This window comes from Biomphalaria glabrata, chromosome 17 (genome assembly GCF_947242115.1).
Source record: "Biomphalaria glabrata chromosome 17, xgBioGlab47.1, whole genome shotgun sequence".
NCBI lineage: Eukaryota > Metazoa > Mollusca > Gastropoda > Planorbidae > Biomphalaria > Biomphalaria glabrata.
This window is the reverse complement of record NC_074727.1, coordinates 16044049-16067473: the sequence shown is the minus strand read 5'-3', so window position 1 is coordinate 16067473 and position 23425 is coordinate 16044049. Positions and strand designations below refer to the sequence as shown.

Sequence of the window (23425 nt, the reverse complement as noted above, 5' to 3'; positions counted from 1 at the left end):
TTACCGGGGCAAATTACCAGCATTGGCTTGTCCTACCTGAACATAACATGGAGATACCCCCAAGAAGAGTCCGCAGGTGTGTATAAATGTGACGTCAATGAGATCGATGATATTGGAAAACCTTTAAGAGTTTCCAGCACGGTAACTGTATCGGTAGCTTTACCCAGCATTGGTTCAGCTATGTATTCAATCATTAAAGACGAGAGCTCAATGAATTAAAATTCGAGTTTTCGTCTTTGAAAAAACGATGTATCTATAGAAATTTCAAGCTTAAAAGATCTTTTTAACAGTCTAGACAACAAAATTGAAACCTTGCAACATCAAAATGAAAATGAATCAGCACATTGGACGGCTGTTAACAATCAAAATAAAATCACATTTGCTATAGCATAGAAAATAAAACAAACTCTGTCGTATAGATGCAAGAAAACTTTGTCAAAACGAGAGCTTCATCAAGAGATGAGTTGTTTGTTTCGTCCAATAATTTTAAAGGGAAAAAGTATTTACTGACCAAGGAAGCTGCATTTTTTTTTACCCAACTCTCGCTCAAGCCGTTTGCATTCTGTTCGGAGGCTATCCTGCCTGGACACCAGTGAGGAGTTTAATTTTGTGAGAGCTTTTGTAAGGTCACATGGATCTCAGTTCATTGAAGTGATGGCTGGGGGGATCAAATGAAGGTCACGAAGGTCATTGGACTTTCAGGGGTCGAGTAGAGCCAGACAATTACCATGGTGAGAATTGTCAGAACTTTTACCGAAACAGATTATAGAATGGCTGATGGTCAGTGTATCTCATTATCTTTAACTTCGGTAGGTTTTCTTCTGCTATTGCACTAACATCTATCTATCTATCTATCTATCTATCTATCTATCTATCTATCTATCTATCTATCTATCTATCTATCTATCTATCTATCTATCTATCTATCTATATCTATCTATCTATCTATCTATCTATCTATCTATCTATCTATCTATCTATATCTATCTATCTATCTATCTACCTATCTATCTATCTATCTATCTATCTATCTATCTATCTATCTATCTATCTATATCTATCTATCTATCTATCTACCTATCTATCTATCTATCTATCTATCTATCTATCTATCTATCTATCTATCTATCTATCTATCTATCTATCTATCTATCTATCTATCTATCAGTTTGGCATTATAAAACAGCTTATAGTGAACATAACAGCAGAAGGAGACGTCTCCTAATAATGAAAAAAAAAATGAAATAAATAAAAAAACAACAATAAAGGAAAAAAAAAAGACTAATTTATAAAAAAAAAAAAGAACAACAACAACACAACTGGGACTTGTTCAAGGGTCTAATGCTCCCAAACATCACCCAGTCCTCAACAAACTGTGAGTGAGGCTTGTGATTTGAAACCTTTTGAGGTTGGAACATTTATACACTGGATGATTTGCAGATTATAGAAAAAAAAAAGGGGGGGGGGTAAATTTTTTTTATTCAATAATTACTGAGCGCAAAGTATTTGACTGTTATAATGAAAGAAAAAAAAAACTCTTTTATGTCCCCCCCCCCCCCTCTGTCAGATGATGTTAAGGTTGTATAGTAACCAACATTTCTATTTTCTTAGTCAACTATTTTAGTAGCTCATATAATGCTCTAATCCATCCCAGTGGAGCACCACTCTTGACACTTTCTCATTAATTTATCCTGGAATAATGAGGACACCCTCTTTTACTTTATACTTGCTAAATCTGCTTTATTCTATGATGTATTAGCCTCCTTAGTGTTCCAATTGGGGAATCGTGTTGAGGTTTTAACCACCTCGCGCCATCCATCTACAGTTATCTTCTTTCATGGTTAGAGGCGATCCATTTCTTCATGTTAAATTTCACACTATTAAGCATGTGTACTTGCACTGCAAACCAGTTTAATTGGTTTGAATTATAAGCGTTTGGGAATTAGGGTACCATGTCATGGTTGCAGAAAAGAGTGTGGGACAACATATTGCTGACTAACAATACTAAAGCCATAGTCTATACGGAAGTGAAACATGGCCAACCTACTCATGGCAGGAAAAAAATCTTAATGTCTTCCACCTCCGATGCCAAAGGCGGATCTTTAAAATAAGGTGGCAAGATAAGAAAACCAATGAGGAAGTGCTACGAAAAGCAGGATGCCAGGACATCCACTCTGTTATAAGCAGCAGACGCATTGGCTGGCTTGGCCTCGTTCGTAGAATGCCAGTAGGTCGACTTCCACAAGACATTCTGTATGGCGATCTAATAGAAGGCAGGAAAGCCGCTGATCGCCCACTTTTAAGTTAAACGGATGTATGCAAACGCGACATGAAGCTCTTTAAAATCGACACTAGCAGCTGGGAAAAAGTGGCACTGGATAAATCCACATGGAGAAAGAGCATCAAGGAAGGGTCTCGGATTGCAGATGCCATACACAACAGAAGCAGAAAGAAGGGTGAAAATGCAACAGCGCCTGGTGATTACAGATGCCCAACTTGCGACCGCAGCTGTGTATCAAGAATTGGCCTCTTTAGTCACACAAGAAGTTGCAAAGGGAAAGGATGAGATGCAGAGACTTAAAATGCCACAGACAGAGGAACTTAGGGTTATTCTAAAGAAAAAAAGTAAAGCTTCCTCTTTCAGATGTAGTGGGGCAGATGATGTGAATCTGACCTGTTTCTATGGCCGACGCTTATTGAACATATCGTGTGGCTAGCACAATGACCAACACAATGACCAACAGCCTTTACTTTCCTAAACGTATGTCAGGTACCTATTAAATTTGAGTGCACTCAGGGGCGTCTTCAATCCAGAATATCAAAATCGGAGTTGCAATTGGGTACACAATACAGTTGTTGAAAGATAACAAAATGTAATTGTTGAAAGGTAACCAAATACACTTGTTGAAAGGTAACAAAATATAATTGTTGAAAGGTAACCAAATACAATTGTTGAAAGGTAACAAAATATAATTGTTGAAAGGTAACCAAATACAATTGTTGAAAGGTAACCTAATACACTTGTTGAAAGGTAACCTAATACACTTGTTGAAAGGTAACCAAATATAATTGTTGAAAGGTAACCTAATACACTTGTTGAAAGGTAACCAAATACACTTGTTGAAAGGTAACCAAATATAATTGTTGAAAGGTAACAACTTACACTTGTTGAAAGGTAACAACTTACACTTGTTGAAAGGTAACAACTTACACTTGTTGAAAGGTAACAACTTACAATTGTTGAAAGGTAACAACTTACACTTGTTGAAAGGTAACAACTTACACTTGTTGAAAGGTAACAACTTACACTTGTTGAAAGGTAACAACTTACACTTGTTGAAAGGTAACAACTTACACTTGTTGAAAGGTAACAACTTACACTTGTTGAAAGGTAACAACTTACACTTGTTGAAAGGTAACAACTTACACTTGTTGAAAGGTAACAACTTACACTTGTTGAAAGGTAACAACTTACAATTGTTGAAAGGTAACAACTTACAATTGTTGAAAGGTAACAACTTACAATTGTTGAAAGGTAACAACTTACAATTGTTGAAAGGTAACAACTTACACTTGTTAAGGGTAAGAAAAGACACGAGCTCAATCAATGTATTTCTATTGTTGCGGGTTGCATGCACACACGTTGGGGAAGTGGGAAGGGCGTACAAACAGAAAGAAAAAAAAACCCAGAACAATCAGAACAGTAAATCATTTTTCATGGAATTTGGGCGTTGCCGATGGATACAAATTTGGTTACTTTTATGTAGCCCCCCCCCCCTCACCCACTAGCCTTTTGGTAAAAAGTCTCTTTGTACCTGCTTCATCACGAGACATCCTTTTAAGAAGCTTCTTTTGTAATAAACGATTTTACTTTGACAGGACAGTCTTTTTTTTTTTGGTTGTTGTTGTCATGGAGATGCGTGGACGCCTGGACTTAGTGAACCATTGTTGGAATATATTATGTTAATGAGGGACGGGTGAGGGATGGTTGGGATTGCGGAAGGTGTTCCTGGTTTCGTCATCCACTCAAAACAAAAAAAAAACGGAAAGTTAATAGGGTCATTGTTTCAAGGACAAGGTCATTTTTGAGGTCAGGTCAACATAGAATAGTTGGAGTGCAGATTTGTTTTTGTTTGTTTCACGCGCCACGCTTTAATTTTTTCTTTTTGTTTAAATTGCGCTTCCCCCCCCCCCCCCCATCTCTGCACTACAACTCTTATTATGACTCACACTGAAAGACCACGTGACCACTATTGGATTCAGGAGGGTTAGTGTTCATGGAAGTTTGTCCCTAAATATTTTTGAGATAGTTTAATTGCACGACCCCATCAGCCCTCCAACCACTCTACCCATTGGACTTCCTAAGCCCTCCCATCACATTAGCAATGCAACCCCTTTGGACCTGCAACCCCATTGGACCTGCAACCACATTAGCTGTGTGCCTACGTTGTCCCTCCGAGCCCATTATCTCTGCAATCACATTAAATCTGCTAATTCGATAGCCTTCCCATCACATTAGCCCCGAAACCACATTAGCCATGCTACAAGGTTTGCTCTGTAAATACATTAGCTCTGCAACCACATTAGCTCTGCGGCCTCTTTAGCCCTGCTACTACATTAGCTATGTGATCACATTAGCCTTTCAACTGCCAAGGCTCCAACCACAGCTCTGCAACCACATTAGCTCAGCAACCACATTTTTTGACAGCCACATTAGCCATTTAACTGCATGAACCCCCCCAACGTCATAAGCTCTCCAACCATGTTAGCTCTTCAACTATTTTAAGCCATTCAACCACCAAAGTCCTCCAACCATTGATGGATTTACCTATAGGCAAACTAAGCTACAGCATGGGGCAAGACAAATTGGTGGGAGGGGGGGGGGGAGGATCAATCAATTTCTTAAATTAAATGCCCTTAATTTCAGTCATTTTAAACCATTTTATGATTATTATATAGTAGAAAGAGCGCGTGTAATATCTAATTTCTTTGATTCTAAAGAAGGGAATTCCCCATGTATTCCCCTTGGTGCTCTGCCACACTCACGCATGCGCAGGACCTTTGTGAGTGAGCCGCCAGACGAGATAATATTTTTATTTAGCATTTACAGTCACAGTGTGTTTGCTTTATAATGTGACTAGCAGTACACACCGGCTACGCCTGTTGATTTGTGCCCAGGCTTTTTATTGTATAAATAAATCTGGCCGAACATAACCTCCTTTTTTTTTTTAAACGTAAATATAAGGGCCATATTTTATGACCCCCCTTTAATATACTCTGTAGCTCATAAATTAGTGTATGTGTTACAATGAAATTATACGGCCGGTCATCTTTCTCTTTTCTTCTCTCTCTCTATCTCTTTCTTTTTCTAGAACACACATTTTCGTTATTTTTTTTTTTACCCTGTACATCGTGATTTCTCCGACATAGACTTTTGACTTCATTTGGAAAGACCCACTTTAAAACGCTCCCCCCTCCCCAAAACCGAAAAATATGCTTTTGGCCATTAAATTCTAGTATCACATTTACTTGTCCTCCACCCCCCTTATCCCGCCCACAACAAAATCTTAGTTGTTCTTTACATTCTCATTGGATATTTAGAGTATACACACATACGTATATATTTATATATATAACAATGTGACTTTGTCTTTCTTCGCCTGTCACTTAGTATGTAGGATTCTTGAGACATCACACATGATCTGTCCACCGTATCTCTCCACCATTTCTTTTTGTCTTTCGCCAGGATTAGAGTCTCTTCCATAGACAAGGCCGATAAAAAGCCTGTTGTCTCGCATCACTTATTTTGTCTGCTTCTCCTTCTTTTCCCTGGTACTGTTCCCTGCAGAACAGTCTTATAATCTTATCTTTTTTTTTAAACAGTGTTCAGAAGAATCATTGGGCCCCAATCACCAATCTGATCCAGGTTCTATAGAATTCCCATGTTTCTAATGAGGTCTTCGTATGTGATACATATTATCTTTCTCTAGCATATCTATTCCATGGCTATGATCTTTCTGTCTGATTCTGCAGTTAAGTCCGAAATTCCAAGATATAGATTCGCAATAGGGGGCTTGGTGGTTGAGTGGTAGAAGGTCTCGGGTTCGAATCTCGGTGACGACTCCGTCCAACTCTAATGGGCACCTGACATAAGTTGTGTCGCTATGTTGGCCACATTACACGCTCGTAAAATCGTGGGCCACAGAAGCGGATGTTTTCGACAGTCCGCGACTTGTAGCACCAAACTGATGGTAGACATATATACCGCTATAGGCATGTTCTATTTGTGACTTGTAGCACCAAACTGATGGTAGACATATAACCGCTATAGGCATGTTCTATTTGTGACTTGTAAAGTTTGAATTACTTGGAGTAACTTCTTTTGTTAACAATATTATTTATAAGTTTGATTACAATATAAACAAATTCACCTTGAGATGATATGAAATAAAAATTTAGTAGACTTTAGTCATAATATTAAAAGGTCATTTTGAACACTATCCAACCCACTACAAAACAAATACACGTCTTTTCACTCTGGCAATGTAGAGTTGTCTGTCCTACACAAGACAGATGAAGACACTGCCGGGCATCTTGCATCATTCACACTGCATGGCTGGCCTCTTACCACCATGGAGGCACACACTGCATGGCTGGCCTCTTACCACCATGGAGGCACACACTGCATGGCTGGCCTCTTACCACCATGGAGGCATACACTGCATGGCTGGCCTCTTACCACCATGGAGGCACACACTGCATGGCTGGCCTCTTACCACCATGGAGGCACACACTGCATGGCTGGCCTCTTACCACCATGGAGGCATACACTGCATGGCTGGCCTCTTACCACCATGGAGGCACACACTGCATGGCTGGCCTCTTACCACCATGGAGGCACACACTGCATGGCTGGCCTCTTACCACCATGGAGGCACACACTGCATGGCTGGCCTCTTACCACCATGGAGGCACACACTCCATAACAACATCATAAATTCATTTAGAAATAGTAGAAATAGAGCGTATGCCCTGTGGAGTAACCAAAAAGAATTGACAGACCATCGGCTTCATAGAGAAACAAATTGTTTTAAAAAAGTTGAAGTCACGCCTATTATACCGTTGACTTTAAATGTAGACTTCTGGACACCTTTTAAAAAACGTATTTGAGTGGAGAATGTAAAGGGGAGGGGATGGTAAAGATCAAGGACAAAATCTCTTTAAATAACTCCAGCATTTTTGGATTTATTTAATTTTTTTTTTTTTTTTGTTTTTTGTAGAGTGATTTTCTAACTTGTTTTTTAAAACAATTATTTCTAAAGTGTTTTGTCGTTCTGTTGTCAAGTACCTAAGAACAAAGAAATTTTGGCGCTGTACATACAAAATGATGAAAAAAAAAATTTCAAATGTAAAATCTACAAGCCTAAATATTACACTGACTGGATAGAACAGATTAGTTTTTTTTTTTTTTGTTTTTTTTGTTTCCAATTTCATTTTTTAATTGACGATTATGACTGCCATTAAAAAAAATTGGGGGGGGGGGGGGATAGTAGGAGTGGATTTTTCTCAGAAATCGACACACAAAGCGCATCTACGAAATTGTTCTGGGTAGCCAGGTTTTTGACCTAGTTTCCTGGCGCGTGTCATGCTACATATATGGCATACATTGAAACGTGGTATGTATGATATAACAGTGAGTGAATGACTAATGGTGAAGCATATTATAAAGATATATATATATATATATACTAGTATAGTAAAAGTACAAGTAAAGACCATGCGATCTACGGTCAACGATCTGTTTCTATGGTCAATGATCAGTTTCTATGGTCAACGATATGTTTCTATGTTCAACGATCTGTTTCTATGGTCAACGCTCTGTTTCTATGGCCAACGATCTGTTTCTATGGTCAACGATCAGTTTCTATGGTCAACGATCTGTTTCTATAGCCAACGATCTGTTTCTATGGTCAACGATCAGTTTCTATGGTCAACGATCTGTTTCTATAGCCAACGATCTGTTTCTATGGCCAACGATCTGTTTCTATGGTCAACGCTCTGTTTCTATGTTCAACGATCTGTTTCTATGGTCAACGATCAGTTTCTATGGTCAACGATCTGTTTCTATAGCCAACGATCTGTTTCTATGGCCAACGATCTGTTTCTATGGTCAACGCTCTGTTTCTATGGTCAACGATCTGTTTCTATGGCCAACGATCTGTTTCTATTGTCAACGATCTGTTTCTATGGCCAACGATCTGTTTCTATGGCCAACGATCTGTTTCTATGGTCAACAACAGTTTCTATAATCAACGATCTGTCTCTGTGGTCAACATCTGCGTCTATGGTCAACGATCTGTTCCTATGGTCAACGATCTGTCTCTGTGGTCAACATCTGCGTCTATGGTTAACGATCTGTTTCTTTGTCAACGGTTAACGAGGGTGTTGTGTGGCCATCCAATCACTTTTACTTCCCCAACGTAGTACCTGTTAGAGTAGGGTGGAACTCAAGGGCTCCTTTTAATCCAATCCAACATTCCATTATTCACCAGGATTTGAACAAGAAACTCCTTGAGATTCCTGGCGAGCGCTTTTCCACTAGGTCACCATGCCCTTTTACTTGTTTTTTTTTTTCTTCTTTTAGGGCGGTGTTTCAATTTAAGTTTTTTATTTGAGTGCATGCGCGCGCGTGTGTGTGTGTCGATTTTAGTAACTGTATACTTTACGAAACTTTCTGTAGTACAGTGTTTCCCCACTTTTTAAAACTGCTTCCTTCAAGGTCCACCCGCGCAGTGGCGTAGCTAGGATGGAGTGGGGGGATATGAAATTCCCCCCTGGGCCCCCACTTGAGGGGGGGTCCCCAAATTATGTCTTAATCTAATTGTGCATATTAATTACAGATAATTAGTGATATTAGAATTCACTGGTCAAAATTATGTGTCTGGGTGTGAAAAGGGGGGGGGGGCGTTATAAAGTGAGCATTTCCAATTCAACACAAAAGATAATAGAATTCACCGTCTATGTTATGGGGCGTTAAAATGATGGCCGTTTTATTGAAAGTGGAAACAGAGAGGAGAATATCCTGATAACTAGTTGACATTCATACTATGAAACCCGCGAAACATCGAATCCGTGGTAAACTTCGCCACGTCGCGAAAGGGCACAGTATTATGTAAGATAAGATAAAGATTATTTGAGTGATTCTATGTTCTATGGTTGTACATATAATTGTTACGAAATGTTGAAAGAAATGCACAATTGTTTTGGTTCAATGTGTACTAAAATACACAGAAGCAGAAAATCAAACGTAAAATAAGGTGCATATTTAATGAAATCCTTACTATGTACAGTAAGGCAGAACGCAGCGTAACGCCATCGTGGAATCCTAAATATTATTTCTATGGTGAAGGCATGATGCCACATTTTTTTAGGGAGGGGGGAACAGAGTGGGTACTTGGCAGCCTGGGCTCTCTATAGCCTTGTTGGGTACTCAACAGCCTGGGCTCTGTATAGCCTTGTTGGGTACTCAACAGCCTGGGCTCTCTATAGCCTTGTTGGGTACTCAACAGCCTGGGCTCTGTATAGCCTTGTTGGGTACTCAACAGCCTGGGCTCTCTATAGCCTTGTTGGGTACTCAACAGCGTGGGCTCTGTATACCCTTGTTGGGTACTTGGCAGCCTGGGCTCTCTATAGCCTTGTTGGGTACTCGGCAGCCTGGACTCTCTATAGCCTTGTTGGGTACTCAACAGCCTGGGCTCTCTATAGCCTTGTTGGGTACTCAACAGCCTGGGCTCTCTATAGCCTTGTTGGGTACTCAACAGCCTGGGCTCTCTATAGCCTTGTTGGGTACTCAATAGCCTGGGCTCTGTATAGCCTTGTTGGGTACTTGGCAGCCTGGGCTCTCTATAGCCTTGTTGGGTACTCAACAGCCTGGGCTCTCTATAGCCTTGTTGGGTACTCAACAGCCTGGGCTCTCTATAGCCTTGTTGGGTACTCAACAGCCTGGGCTCTCTATAGCCTTGTTGGGTACTTGGCAGCCTGGGCTCTCTATAGCCTTGTTGGGTACTTGGCAGCCTGGGCTCTCTATAGCCTTGTTGGGTACTTGACAGCCTGGGCTCTCTATAGCCTTGTTGGGTACTTGGCAGCCTGGGCTCTCTTTAGCCTTGTTGGGTACTTGGCAGCCTGGGCTCTCTATAGCCTTGTTGGGTACTCAACAGCCTGGGCTCTCTATAGCCTTGTTGGGTACTCAATAGCCTGGGCTCTGTATAGCCTTGTTGGGTACTTGGCAGCCTGGGCTCTCTATAGCCTTGTTGGGTACTCAACAGCCTGGGCTCTCTATAGCCTTGTTGGGTACTCAACAGCCTGGGCTCTCTATAGCCTTGTTGGGTACTCAACAGCCTGGGCTCTCTATAGCCTTGTTGGGTACTCAACAGCCTGGGCTCTCTATAGCCTTGTTGGGTACTCAATAGCCTGGGCTCTGTATAGCCTTGTTGGGTACTTGGCAGCCTGGGCTCTCTATAGCCTTGTTGGGTACTTGGCAGCCTGGGCTCTCTATAGCCTTGTTGGGTACTTGGCAGCCTGGGCTCTCTATAGCCTTGTTGGGTACTTGGCAGCCTGGGCTCTCTATAGCCTTGTTGGGTACTTGGCAGCCTGGGCTCTCTATAGCCTTGTTGGGTACTCAACAGCCTGGGCTCTCTATAGCCTTGTTGGGTACTCGGTAGCCTGGGCTCTCTATAGCCTTGTTGGGTACTCGGTAGCCTGGGCTCTCTATAGCCTTGTTGGGTACTCGGCAGCCTGGGCTCTCTATAGCCTTGTTGGGTACTCAACAGCCTGGGCTCTCTATAGCCTTGTTGGGTACTCGGTAGCCTGGGCTCTCTATAGCCTTGTTGGGTACTTGGTAGCCTGGGCTCTCTATAGCCTTGTTGGGTACTCGGCAGCCTGGGCTCTCTATAGCCTTGTTGGGTACTCGGCAGCCTGGGCTCTCTATAGCCTTGTTGGGTACTCGGCAGCCTGGGCTCTCTATAGCCTTGTTGGGTACTCGGCAGCCAGTCTAGATGGAAACTCCGAAATAAAAGCTACAGTTATCTGTTGTTCACGTCTCAGACTTGTGTGTCATTGAGACATTTAATGTAAAGCGTGGTATTGGCCTGCGCAAGTCAATCATCACTTTAAAAATAATGAGCACAGGCTGGGAAAAATGTTTTAGAAACAAACTGCACTCCACCCTTATCTTCGGACTCGAAGTAAAGCGTTATTATTATAATCTCAGCTTTCACTAAGAAAAAGAATTTTTATGTTGGGACGAATTAACTTAATAATAATTTTTTGGGGGGCTGGCATATAGAGGCAAAGTATTTATAGTTTTGTTGTTGCTGTTGTTGTTGTTGTTTTGTGACTTTTTATTTCGGGGAAGGTGATTGAATAAAAGAGGATTTCAAGCTGTTATTCCAATGTGTGTATGGAGTTAGTAAACATTCTTACAGGGCTGAGCTTGTTGGAGCTACAACCTGTGCATTAGTATTGAAACATCAAAACAACAAATGTAGAATTTGGGCGTACACATTTAATTTATGTAACATACGACGCCATCTTGGGCAAAACTGTTTTTTTCATAAGGGACACATAACTAACAACGACGAAGGGATGTAGCTCAAATATAACAAGTATTAACACAACTTCAGATCTTTAACATTAACATATAGGCCAGTGTTTCCCAAGCTCTTTCCGTAACGGAACACTGGTTGTGAAACACTGATAAGCTATAATTATCTTTTTTTTTTTTTAAATTAGATACCTATTTCGTTATTGTCCACCATTCAACTCCCCTCTCTAATATGTGACGGGTCTCGGTTATTTCCTCTCATGTAATGCAACTGGGAGACAGAGAAAAATAAATGCTGGCATCTCTACAGCGATATACTTAAAACAAGTAACTGGATTGTGTCTTGAAGCCCCCTACACATTTTTTAAAGCTTTGATAAAAATTCACTTTTTAATAGTAATACTTCTATCTAAAAGCATGTCATATTTTAGAAGAAGGAAATAGAGTCCTTGTACATTTAATAGCATTTCCCTTTTACAGGAATAATTTAATAGGCATATTTTAGTCCAAAAGAAATGTATATTTTTGAGTTTGTGATGTGTTTTTTTAAAGAGTTCCGTGGGCCGCCTGCCTTCCTATAATTCCGGCCCTGTATACATACGATTACGATTCTACATTCACACAACTGGCTGCGCTCTTCAACGACGCACGTGCCGTGTGATCCACCGCTCAAAGTTGTTACTTTTGTTTATAGTGTCGCTACCGTTATATCAAAATGATCACAATATTTATCAGTTTGTAAAACGACAGAGAATTGGGGCGGCCGTCCTTACACCGGCTTTTTAAACCTCGCGGCCCGCATGACATTTTTTACGTCTATTCATTGTAGAACCGAACCAGCCCCATAGAAAGTGTTTGCAAACCTTGGCAATCTCTTAATGTCCTACTTCGTTGGAGATGTGGTCAACGTAAGGAGTTATTGGCCAGTTACAAATGATGATTAATATTGCTTTGATAAAGTAGGGCATGATTCATACCATATTTTTTTCTCGCTTTTGCTAGAATTTTCTTAAAAAAGTGTGCTGCTCGCAAGGACAGGGCAGTAAATATGTGTATCTATTTGGACAGAATACTTTTTTTTAGGTTTCGGTGACCTACACACAAAAATCACATTTAAAAAAAGCCTAAAAAAGTAATTGTATTAGCCATCAAAGTGCTTATTTTGGTTTGAAGTGGCTAAACAATGTTAGTTTTCAGCACTTAAAAAACCTGACCAGAAGAAGGCAGTTAAGTGGCAAGTGGCCAGGATGGACAGCGTCATTTCCCCCTACTCTTCTACTAATATTCTAATTTTTAGAAAATTTATTTCACAAGTTGGTTTTCAGAACATTTAGGGAATTTGAATCTTTTCTTAAATGTTTAGTTGAACCCTAAAAGCCAAGCTATCCAAATTTACTGTTACGGATCCAACCACACAAAAGCTGTTTCCATTTATATAATTATTCTGTTAACTTTATGTGTCTGCAAAGACACTTGTTACATACCTGGAGACAGGCTTGTGTGTACGACCCTCGCCGAGACCAAAAGGACTGAGGTGGCCTTAGAGAGAGAAAAAGAAGAAGACAGTTGCCCTAACACTAATCGATTGCCCTAAAACAGATTCTCACGCAGGCATCGTGGCAGTTTACCGCTCCTGAATCAGATTGTTTAGTCAAAGCAGATTCTGTCCCAATTCAGTAAGAAACCGAAACCAGAAATTCATCTGGGTGTCTTTATTTCGAGACAGAAGAAAAGAAACACACACACACACATACACACATACATACATACATACATACATACATACATACATACATACATACATACATACATACATACATACATACATACATACATACATACATACACACACACATACATACATACATACTTAAATACATACTTACATACATAGGCCTACTTACTTAATTACTTACATACGTACATACATACATACATACATACATACATACATACATACATACATACATACATACATACATACATACATATACATACATACATACATACATACATACATACATACATACATACATACATACATACATACATACATACATATATATATATACATACATACATACATACATACATACATACATACATACATACATACATACATACATACATACATACATACATACATATATATATACATACATACATACATACATACATACATACATACATACATACATACATACATACATACATACATACATATATTTTTAAAAACAAAGCTTATTTTGAGTAAACTTCCATCAATTATTTTGAACCAACCATGTAATTCATTTTCAATACAATAAACTATCAATACGAAACGTGTGCAGTTGGTTAGAGGCTCTCTGGGAGAAACTGCTGGTTTAAAGCTATTTTTAAAAAGCTGCTCGATTCTGAATTAAAACTCGGGGTCTCTTGCCTTCATGGTGGAAGACCGATTAGTTAAACACTGAGCTATGGAAGTACCTATAAAAAAAAATAGAAGATTTTACAGTCTAAAACAAAGTCTATAGTTTAAATTTTTTAGCGAAAGACCTAATTTTCAACACAAGACATCTACCCATAGCTTAGTACTTCTCTATATAAAACAAGAATAATTACGACAAATTAATTACACTTAATGGTTTTTTTTTTTAATTCATGTGTTTTCATTGACAACGAATAATTGTGCAAAGTTTCAACTTGATCCGAGAATGGAAGAAATAACTTGTTCAAGATTCTATCCAGACAGATTGACAGAAATGAGCTTAATAAGCTTTGTAAAAATAATATATATATATATATATATAAACAGTGAAAGCAGTGATGCTCAAGCTACTACCCGCAAATCATATCAGGCTTGTGGCGCGGTGTTACCCGGGCCCTCGAAACGTTAGCATACAGTGTTAAATGAAGTCACCACAGGCCGGGTTCCACAGGTTTCTATGAAAGACGGCACCACGACGGAAGCCCTTGTACAAAGATCCCACAGACTCTTGCGAAACGTCTGTAGTGGGTGTCAATCCGGCCCCTTATATTCACTTGACGAAGTGCAAGTCTCACGGCCATCCACCCGAGAAACATGTCAACCCACTTCAATAATTAACTCCTGAAATTGCAAACGGGAAAATTCACATAAAAAAAAACACAACATTTTTAAGCGTAACTTACAACCGCCATCCTTTCCCGCCCATGCACACTAATTTAGAAAAAAAAAACTCACTCTCTCAAACGGAGACGGCCGCTCAAGTCAAGTAGCCCTATCATTAAACATGGTAGCCATCATAAATTCGTAGCAGACAACTAAAATATTTATTTAAAAAAACGTGAGCACAATACGATGTGTGAGAAAAAAAAACAAAAAAAAAAAACAAAACAAGCAGAAGAGTTCCGAAAGATGTGTACAGACCGGATGTGAACTCTGTACCCTCCTCTGTTTCACGTGTTAGTAATCAGCCAATATTTCCGTTTCTGGCCACTACAGACTTAATCATTGTTGACAAGAGTTGATGATAGATCTAGTTTATACACCACTACACTATTGTTGTTAGAGTCTAGTGTCGGGCTGAGACTTGTACCGGGCGGTGCCGGGGTGACTCTTCAGTAGGTCCGATCAATTGGACTATTTTGAATTACACAATAAAGTGGCCACTGAAATAAAATATCTTAATAAATGACTTAACTGTAGCATACATTGGCTTGCTTGTATAGGTTGGTGAATTCTGATGTAACCTCTGAGTAGAATAGATGGGGGGGGGAGTAAAAGAAAGACAACCCATGTGCGTCTACTGTAATGCGAAAGTAAAAGAATGTAGAAGTAGACTGTCTGAATACTTTATTTACTGTGCATACTACGCCATATACCTATGATGAAATAATTTTTTAAAAATATTTGTGGAAAAAAAAAGGGTCAAGTTTATTTTGATTAAAAGAAAGTTTTGGAGCTTTTCTCAAGATTTGTCTCTACAGAGTTTAGTTGGAGTAGCTGTCAGGGGCACTCTCGTCATGGATACACATTGTTTCTGCCACTTCCTATTCTCGGACCAAGCTGAAACTTTGCACAATTATTCATTGTCGATGAAAACACACAAATCAATACAAAAAAAAAAAGTTTATCTTATCATATCGTAATTAATTGATTAATGTGTGTGTGTGTGTTTGTGTGTGTTTTAATATGTCGGGCTGGTGTTTTGATTGAAAAACCTAGACTCATTAATATATCGCTAGTATTGATCTGCTAGCTTCTTGAAAATTAGACCATATCTTTCTGTTATGACAAGAACCGAAGTACTATTTCCATTTTGTATTTTGCTCCAGACCTCATTGTTTTCAAAACGAATACAAAGTTATGTTACGTTAATCCTGGAGTAATATTCACATGAGCGATAAAGCGTTTAGCTTTCGAACTGGGAGTCTCGGGTTCGAATCCTGGTGAAGATTGGTATTTTTTAATTTCGGGATCTGAGTCCATCCGGCTCTAATGGTTACCTGACACTAGTTGGGGAAAGGAAAAGGCGGTTGATCGTTGTGCTGGCCACATGACACCGTCGTTAACCGTTTGCCACAGAAACAGATCATCAGACAGACAGAAACCTATCTGCCCAATAGATCGCAAAGTCTGAAAAGGGAACTTTTAATATTCAAATGAGAAGATGGTGAAAAGGGAGCGAACGGGATTTTTAACGCGTCCAAAAATGATACTTTAAATGTAAAACAAGCTTAAAACTACTGCATTGGCCCAAATGTGTTTTTTTCACCGTCTGTATTCGGCCCATTAGAAGTTCGAAGTGAATCATTTGTTTTTAAAACTTTTTGAAGAAGTAGCCTGGATCTCTACTGTTGCCGAAACGTCCGCTAATTGACCGCTAACACACTACAGCTGACCCTAACTGGACTGTAGCGAGTGGCCAGTGGTATAAATTGTCTTCTAGACCAATTGTTATCGCTCAGGTTAACGCCGCGGTCTTTGAGGCGGCATCGATCAAAAGGCATCTAACAGGAACTGTGTATAGCCCCTAAGTTCTGCGAAGCGCATTGGTCGGCTCTATTTGTACAGTTAGTAGCGAAGTTTGAAAGATTCACACTTTTATTTGACCACAATGTTTTATTGTTGCATTGAACGTTTGTATTTAAATTCGTCATTTGTCAACCCTGCTATGGCCGGCGTCGTTGACTAGTATATTCAAGATATATTCAATTACAAATCTGAAACTGTTAATGTTTTTATTGTTGTTGCTAAAAAAAAAGGATTAAAACTTAGAAGAAAACAACAACCCAGCATTTACTTCATTCTATATCATTGCGATTTTGACACTAAAAGTTAATCACAGCAATCTCTCCTTTGCGAGACCCAAGGACCTTGTAATATGGCCATAGATTTTTAACTTGCGTTTACTTGCTGGTCATCGTGGGATAATAGTAGGTCTATATTTATAGACAATACAGGGGCTGCTTCTATTAACCAAATCTACAATTGAATGACAAGCGACAAAAGAAGTCGCATTGGATATAGTAACATTGCAGAGCTATCGCGTGACAAGGTTTAAGCTCGCAGACATTTTCGAGTAACGGTCAGAACTGCTTCAGAGCTGCCACGTCATTAGAGTCTTTATTGGACGACGTCATATGCATTCCAATGAATTCTATTTCCCTTTAACGTAGCTCTTTTCTGGCAGGACAAGAGCAAGATAATAATAATAATAATATGGAAATTGTCCAAAATAACAATATACCCCATTGTTATATCAACCGAGGGGATAATAACAACTGACCTCACAGGCACCTTCAAGGCCCTTAACATTCCTAGGAACATCTTCGTTGCCTGTCAGAGGGCGGTACTGCTGCAGACCTGCCACATCACCAGAAAATTCCTCAGTGGAAACTGTTAAAGGGACTACGATGAATTTTGTTTCTCTTTAGCGAAACTCGACCCTGGCAGCGCCAGAGAATGACTACTCGTTTGTTTCTAACATAATAATAATAATAATAATAATAATAATAATAATAATAATGGTATTTAACCACAAAGTATGATGACAAAGTTAACAATTATGCGCAGATCTGAGTAAGATAATTCTTGCTGACTGCCAACGTGACGTCATGTATACTTTCAGATAGATGTTCACTAAACATTCTTAAGAACTTTGTTTCCCGCTCATGTAAAAAAAAATAATAAAAAAATAAACCCACCAGATGGCCTAATAAGCGAAACCTTTCAGCTGAACCCCCGTCTCAGTGCTACTGGTCGAATTAAACATTCGGCACATCTCTTTTTTCTATACGCTGTGACGAATTCTCCAAGTGCTACTTCTTCCCCAGTGCATTAAGAGCATGGAATGGGTTGCCTGAATCCGCCAGTAAAACCAGTGACTAGATACACATTGGTACGTATTGATATATTCTACATTGAAGGAACGTATGTTATTTACAAGATAAGACACTTTATATAGTAGATTTCTAAAAAAAAAATATAATACGGCCAAATTGAGAAATACCGAAAATTAAATACACAGGTTTAATACAAAGCTAGCAGGATTTTTTTTTGTTGCAAATTCACACGCTATGATTGCAAGTCCATCGAGCACCTAAGATGTAAGAAGAACCTGTGAACAAAATTTCAAGCAAATCCGTTCTGCGGTTTCAGAGATCTCTTAATTAATAGATGAATAAATGAATGGTATTTCGTCTGTACATATAAGATGAATTTAGCTTGTTGTATATATCTGCCTAAGTACTTAACTGCTGAACGAAAACCTATTAATTTTGTCCCTCAATAGTGTATTTCCCTTTTATTTCCTTTTTTTCCACATTATAAAAAAAGCGAGAATAGAAAAAAAAAAAAAAAAAAAAAAACTCCAAATATACTGACCACACCCATATTTAATGTAAGCTTGAAACTTCCAGCAGTTAACAAACAATTAGGTAGCATCCATTTAGGACGTCGCTTTTCTAAGCCACTCTTTTATCTGAGGGTTTAAATATTAGGCAACTGTGTGGAGAAAGAACATAATGTAGATTGCTATTCAAATAACATTATGTTGTACCTTAAGACTCGGAAATAAATAGATTCAGAGTTCATGGGTTAACGACCTGAATTAAAAAATAACAATAGTTAGCCAATATTTTAAAAATATTAAAACAATAAAAATAGCCTATATTGATTCGTTACTAACCAATTTAGATAATAATAGATTATATATTTTTAAAGGTTTAAGTTTGTGTTAAAAAAACAAGAAGAAACATAAGATATGACTCACACATCTAGAGGGGGACGAATGCAAATATTTTTGATGAGAACGTCAACAAGGGATGATCCCTTAAACTATGCGACTGCACATTCAACAACAGTAAATTTTTTCCCAAACTGTAAAAAAAACCATTGAAGGGAAACCGGAAGTACTTATTGAGCGTCGCGTGACCTATTAGAAAGTTGTAGACAATTTGAAAAGTGTTTTTTTTTTATTTAATTTCTATGCGGTAGGTCTAGAGTTTATGTCCATGTAAGAGCAAGGAGATGGAAGATGAGTCCTTTTCTCAAGGTCACCCATATCGAGACTCGCTCATATACGATAGGACAATATGACATATAATAGTAGTGTAGTGTTATAGAGCCCTAAACATTTTTAACAAATCAAAATAGCGTAAATGTAATTCTTAGTTTGAAACCATGTTAATCTTTAAATATATATATATATTGTAAAGACATTAACAAATAGTTCTAGATAGAGTAAAATTCAGCTTCAGCTTCACCTGTCCCATAGTGACATAGTCTGTTGACCGCTGGGGCACCACACATGATCTGTCGATGTCCTTCTTCATTTCCCTCTTTCTTCTTGACTAGAATCCGTCCATACATTGGTTTGGTCTTTCCGGCGCTTTTTCTTCACTTTCTTTTTCCTTCTGGTGTTGTCCCCTGTCTTTGCGAGCCCTGAGGATCTCGTGATATGGCATAAAGTTGGCGTTCTCTCAATGGGGTCAGAAGGTCTTTGTTAGACTCCATTACCAGTGTGATCTCCAAACAATTTTATTGACATGCACAAAGCCTGGGAAGGGATGGGAGAGTAGGATGGTAGCAATCGACCGCTCTTCTGTTCTGCTGTACCTTCTCCTCTGTTCTGCTGTACCTTCTCCTCTGTTCTGCTGTACCTTCTCCTCTGTTCTGCTGTACCTTCTCCTCTGTTCTGCTGTTCCCTCTCTTCATTTCTGCTGTACGTCCTCTTCTGTTCTGCTGTCCGCCCTCTTCTGTTCTGCTGTCCGCCCTCTTCTGTTCTGCTGTCCGCCCTCTTCTGTTCTGTTGTACGTTCTGTTCTGTTCTGCTGTACCTTCTCCTCTGTTCTGCTGTACCTTCTCCTCTGTTCTGCTGTTCCCTCTCTTCATTTCTGCTGTACGTCCTCTTCTGTTCTGCTGTCCGCCCTCTTCTGTTCTGCTGTCCGCCCTCTTCTGTTTTGTTGTACGTTCTGTTATGTTCTGCTGTCCGCCCTCTTCTGTTCTGCTGTCCGCCCTCTTCTGTTCTGCTGTATCACTACTTCTGGGCTGCTGTAATCCCTTCTGTTTTGCAGTACCGTGTTTCAAAACGAGCCATTCAAACGCATCTCTAAATAACACTTCAAGATGAACAAGCAGCTGTGGCTTTTACGGTAGCACAATTGCCGCCCTTTTCACAGGCCATACACGGACGTTTCTTAAAGTGTCTTAGTTAGATAGGTCAACACTAGACAAGATGATTGCCATGAACTTCAGAAGCTGTAGTTAGATGGGTCAACACTAGACAAGATGATTGCCATGAACTTCAGAAGTTGTAGTTAGATAGGTCAACACTAGACAAGATGATTGCCATGAACTTCAGAAGCTGTAGTTAGATGGGTCAACACTAGACAAGATGATTGCCATGAACTTCAGAAGTTGTAGTTAGATAGGTCAACACTAGACAAGATGATTGCCATGAACTTCAGAAGCTGTAGTTAGATGGGTCAACACTAGACAAGATGATTGCCATGAACTTCAGAAGCTGTAGTTAGATGGGTCAACACTAGACAAAATGATTGCCATGAACTTCAGAAGCTGTAGTTAGATGGGTCAACACTAGACAAGATGATTGCCATGAACTTCAGAAGCTGTAGTTAGATGGGTCAACACTAGACAAGATGATTGCCATGAACTTCAGAAGCTGTAGTTAGATGGGTCAACACTAGACAAGATGATTGCCATGAACTTCAGAAGCTGTAGTTAGATGGGTCAACACTAGACAAGATGATTGCCATGAACTTCAGAAGCTGTAGTTAGATGGGTCAACACTAGACAAGATGATTGCCATGAACTTCAGAAGCTGTAGTTAGATAGGTCAACACTAGACAAGATGATTGCCATGAACTTCAGAAGCTGTAGTTAGATGGGTCAACACTAGACAAGATGATTGCCATGAACTTCAGAAGCTGTAGTTAGATGGGTCAACACTAGACAAGATGATTGCCATGAACTTCAGAAGCTGTAGTTAGGTCAACACTAGACAAGATGATTGCCATGAACTTCAGAAGCTGTAGTTAGGTCAACACTAGACAAGATGATTGCCATGAACTTCAGAAGCTGTAGTTAGGTCAACACTAGACAAGATGATTGCCATGAACTTCAGAAGCTGTAGTTAGGTCAACACTAGACAAGATGATTGCCATGAACTTCAGAAGCTGTAGTTAGGTCAACACTAGACAAGATGATTGTCATGAACTTCAGAAGCTGTAGGTGAAGTTAGCGCGTTCAAGTTACTGTACAATCTGCTCACTTTCCTGTGTGTTGGTCTGGTCATTTAGTTGGTTATTGTTTTGTTTTTTTCGAAGGCTTCTCATCGATAGTGTCGATGTGTGACTCAACGACACAAAACAGAGGGAGTTCGAATCCTGATGGAGAATGATTTTTTTTATACAAAGCTTGAATCAACTCACTCTGTCTGTTTGTGTCTGTCTTGCCAAAAGTTTGTACACGTTATTTCTCCGACACCCAATCTCGGATCAAGCTGAACTTTGTGAACAATTATTTTTTTGACCTGACAAGACAAGAATCAATTTAGAAGAAAAAAATTAGTTTATTAACTATTGGTAACTAATTATATTGTTTGGTATCTCAAACAAGGGAAAGAAATATTACTTGACTGATGTGGCGATATAAGCTGATTAGTCCCCTTTATTTTAGCTTGTCTGAGTGAACCCAAACATGAAATAGAAACAATAGATAACTATACAATCTTCAATGTTAATAGACTCTTCGCTAGCATACTGGTTACCGCGTTAGCTTAAGAAGCCCAAGAAGGCTTTAGCCCACAAGTTCAAATTTGGATCATTCCCTTTAAAGAATAATACTCTAAAAAGCGATCCCCCAGATACCCTAGTCTTTTTCCCCTACTCCTTTCCAATTGGTCCAGACAAGTGATAGGATCACAGTGTAGTGAGAAATTGCGCTAAAGAAAAACAATTGTTAAAAATATTTCTAATCGCACAAATATTTTTTATTGTTAGTCTAGATATATTAGAAATTTAATTACATGACTTATCCTAACCATGTCCTAATTGATACACTCAATATAAGCTTATTAATTTTTTTTTTTATTTTGCTTGGTTTTTTTTTTATTTTGCTTGTTTTTTTAAATTTTATTTTGCTTGTTGTTTTTTTTTTTTTTTTTTGTATTCTGCTTGTTTTACTTCTTTTAGTTTCTGAACACATCACGGAAACGTTCAAACAGAAGCCCACTTCCCAGAAAGTCCCCAAATGTGAATGACCTCTACCTACGTGCTCTCTGGGGTCATTTTTTTATTTGCGTTATCACGTCCATCACCTGAACTTATTTATTTAATAGTGGCTGCATCACGGGATGTAGCTTATTGAGTTAAACGCACGTACCATGTAACAAGCAATTTGATGAATGCATCTCATTCACCGACCTACATAAACACCAGACATCTTGGACAACTGTGCCATCAGACAATTTGCAGAGGGGCAGAGAGAATATTTACTATTGAGAGGTATGCACTAATATCTATCTATCTATCTATCTATCTATCTATCTATCTATCTATCTATCTATCTATCCATACATCCATCCATCCATCCATCCATCCATCCATCCATCCATCTATCCATCCATCCATCCATCCATCTATCTATCTATCTATCTATCTATCTATCTATCTATCTATCTATCTATCTATCTATCTAACTATCTATCTATCTATCTATCTATCTATCTATCTATCTATCTATCTATTTAATGAACGCTTAATGTAGAACTACAGAGGACTATCTTAGCAATCGAATTCAGAGGCTTTACAAAGATACAAAGACCTCATTTGAAGCATGTCCAAAATGGCTATTGGGCCCCACGATGACTTGCATTCTAAAATTGTATGTCCATATCACAAGGTTCTCAGGGCTTGCAAAGATCTTCCTTCGGGGAAAAGTGCCAGGGTGAGGGTCGAGGAGAAAACATCAAAGAATGAAAAGGCCTTATATTTCAATGAAAAGAAGACAGGAATGGAAAAAGACGGTTGACAGATCATGTCTGGTGCCCCGACGGTTCAACAGACTAAGGTATAGGTGATGGCAAAGTTAAACCATACAGATTTGTATTGTTTAGTCACACAGGAAGATAATGAGGGCTTCAAGTCATAAAGCAATACATGTAGTCCCATTACTTTTCAAACGTCTCGTTTCTTATAAACAGTCTTTGAAAGTAGATTCTCTTAACAAGCAGAGTAGATTCCTTGGCCAATGTTCTAATCTGTATTAATCAAGTCCGGCCACTATTCTAATACGTCATTTATAATTACTGTTGCATGGAAACAAGGACCGCTACTCGTG

The 23425-nt window shown here is 39.0% G+C and overlaps 1 protein-coding gene across 1 annotated transcript; it reads right to left on the bottom strand.

The window, feature by feature from the left end:
- Positions 1–9398: 9398 nt before the first annotated feature.
- LOC129923750 (repetin-like) lies at positions 9399–19781 on the bottom strand. Its single transcript, XM_056016267.1, has 3 exons — positions 19727–19781; positions 10175–11050; positions 9399–10090 (listed from the first exon to the last, which is right to left on the bottom strand). The coding sequence occupies exons 1-3, from the start codon at positions 19779–19781 to the stop codon at positions 9399–9401; spliced, it is 1623 nt and encodes a 540-aa protein (XP_055872242.1).
- Between the last annotated feature and the right edge of the window lie 3644 nt (positions 19782–23425).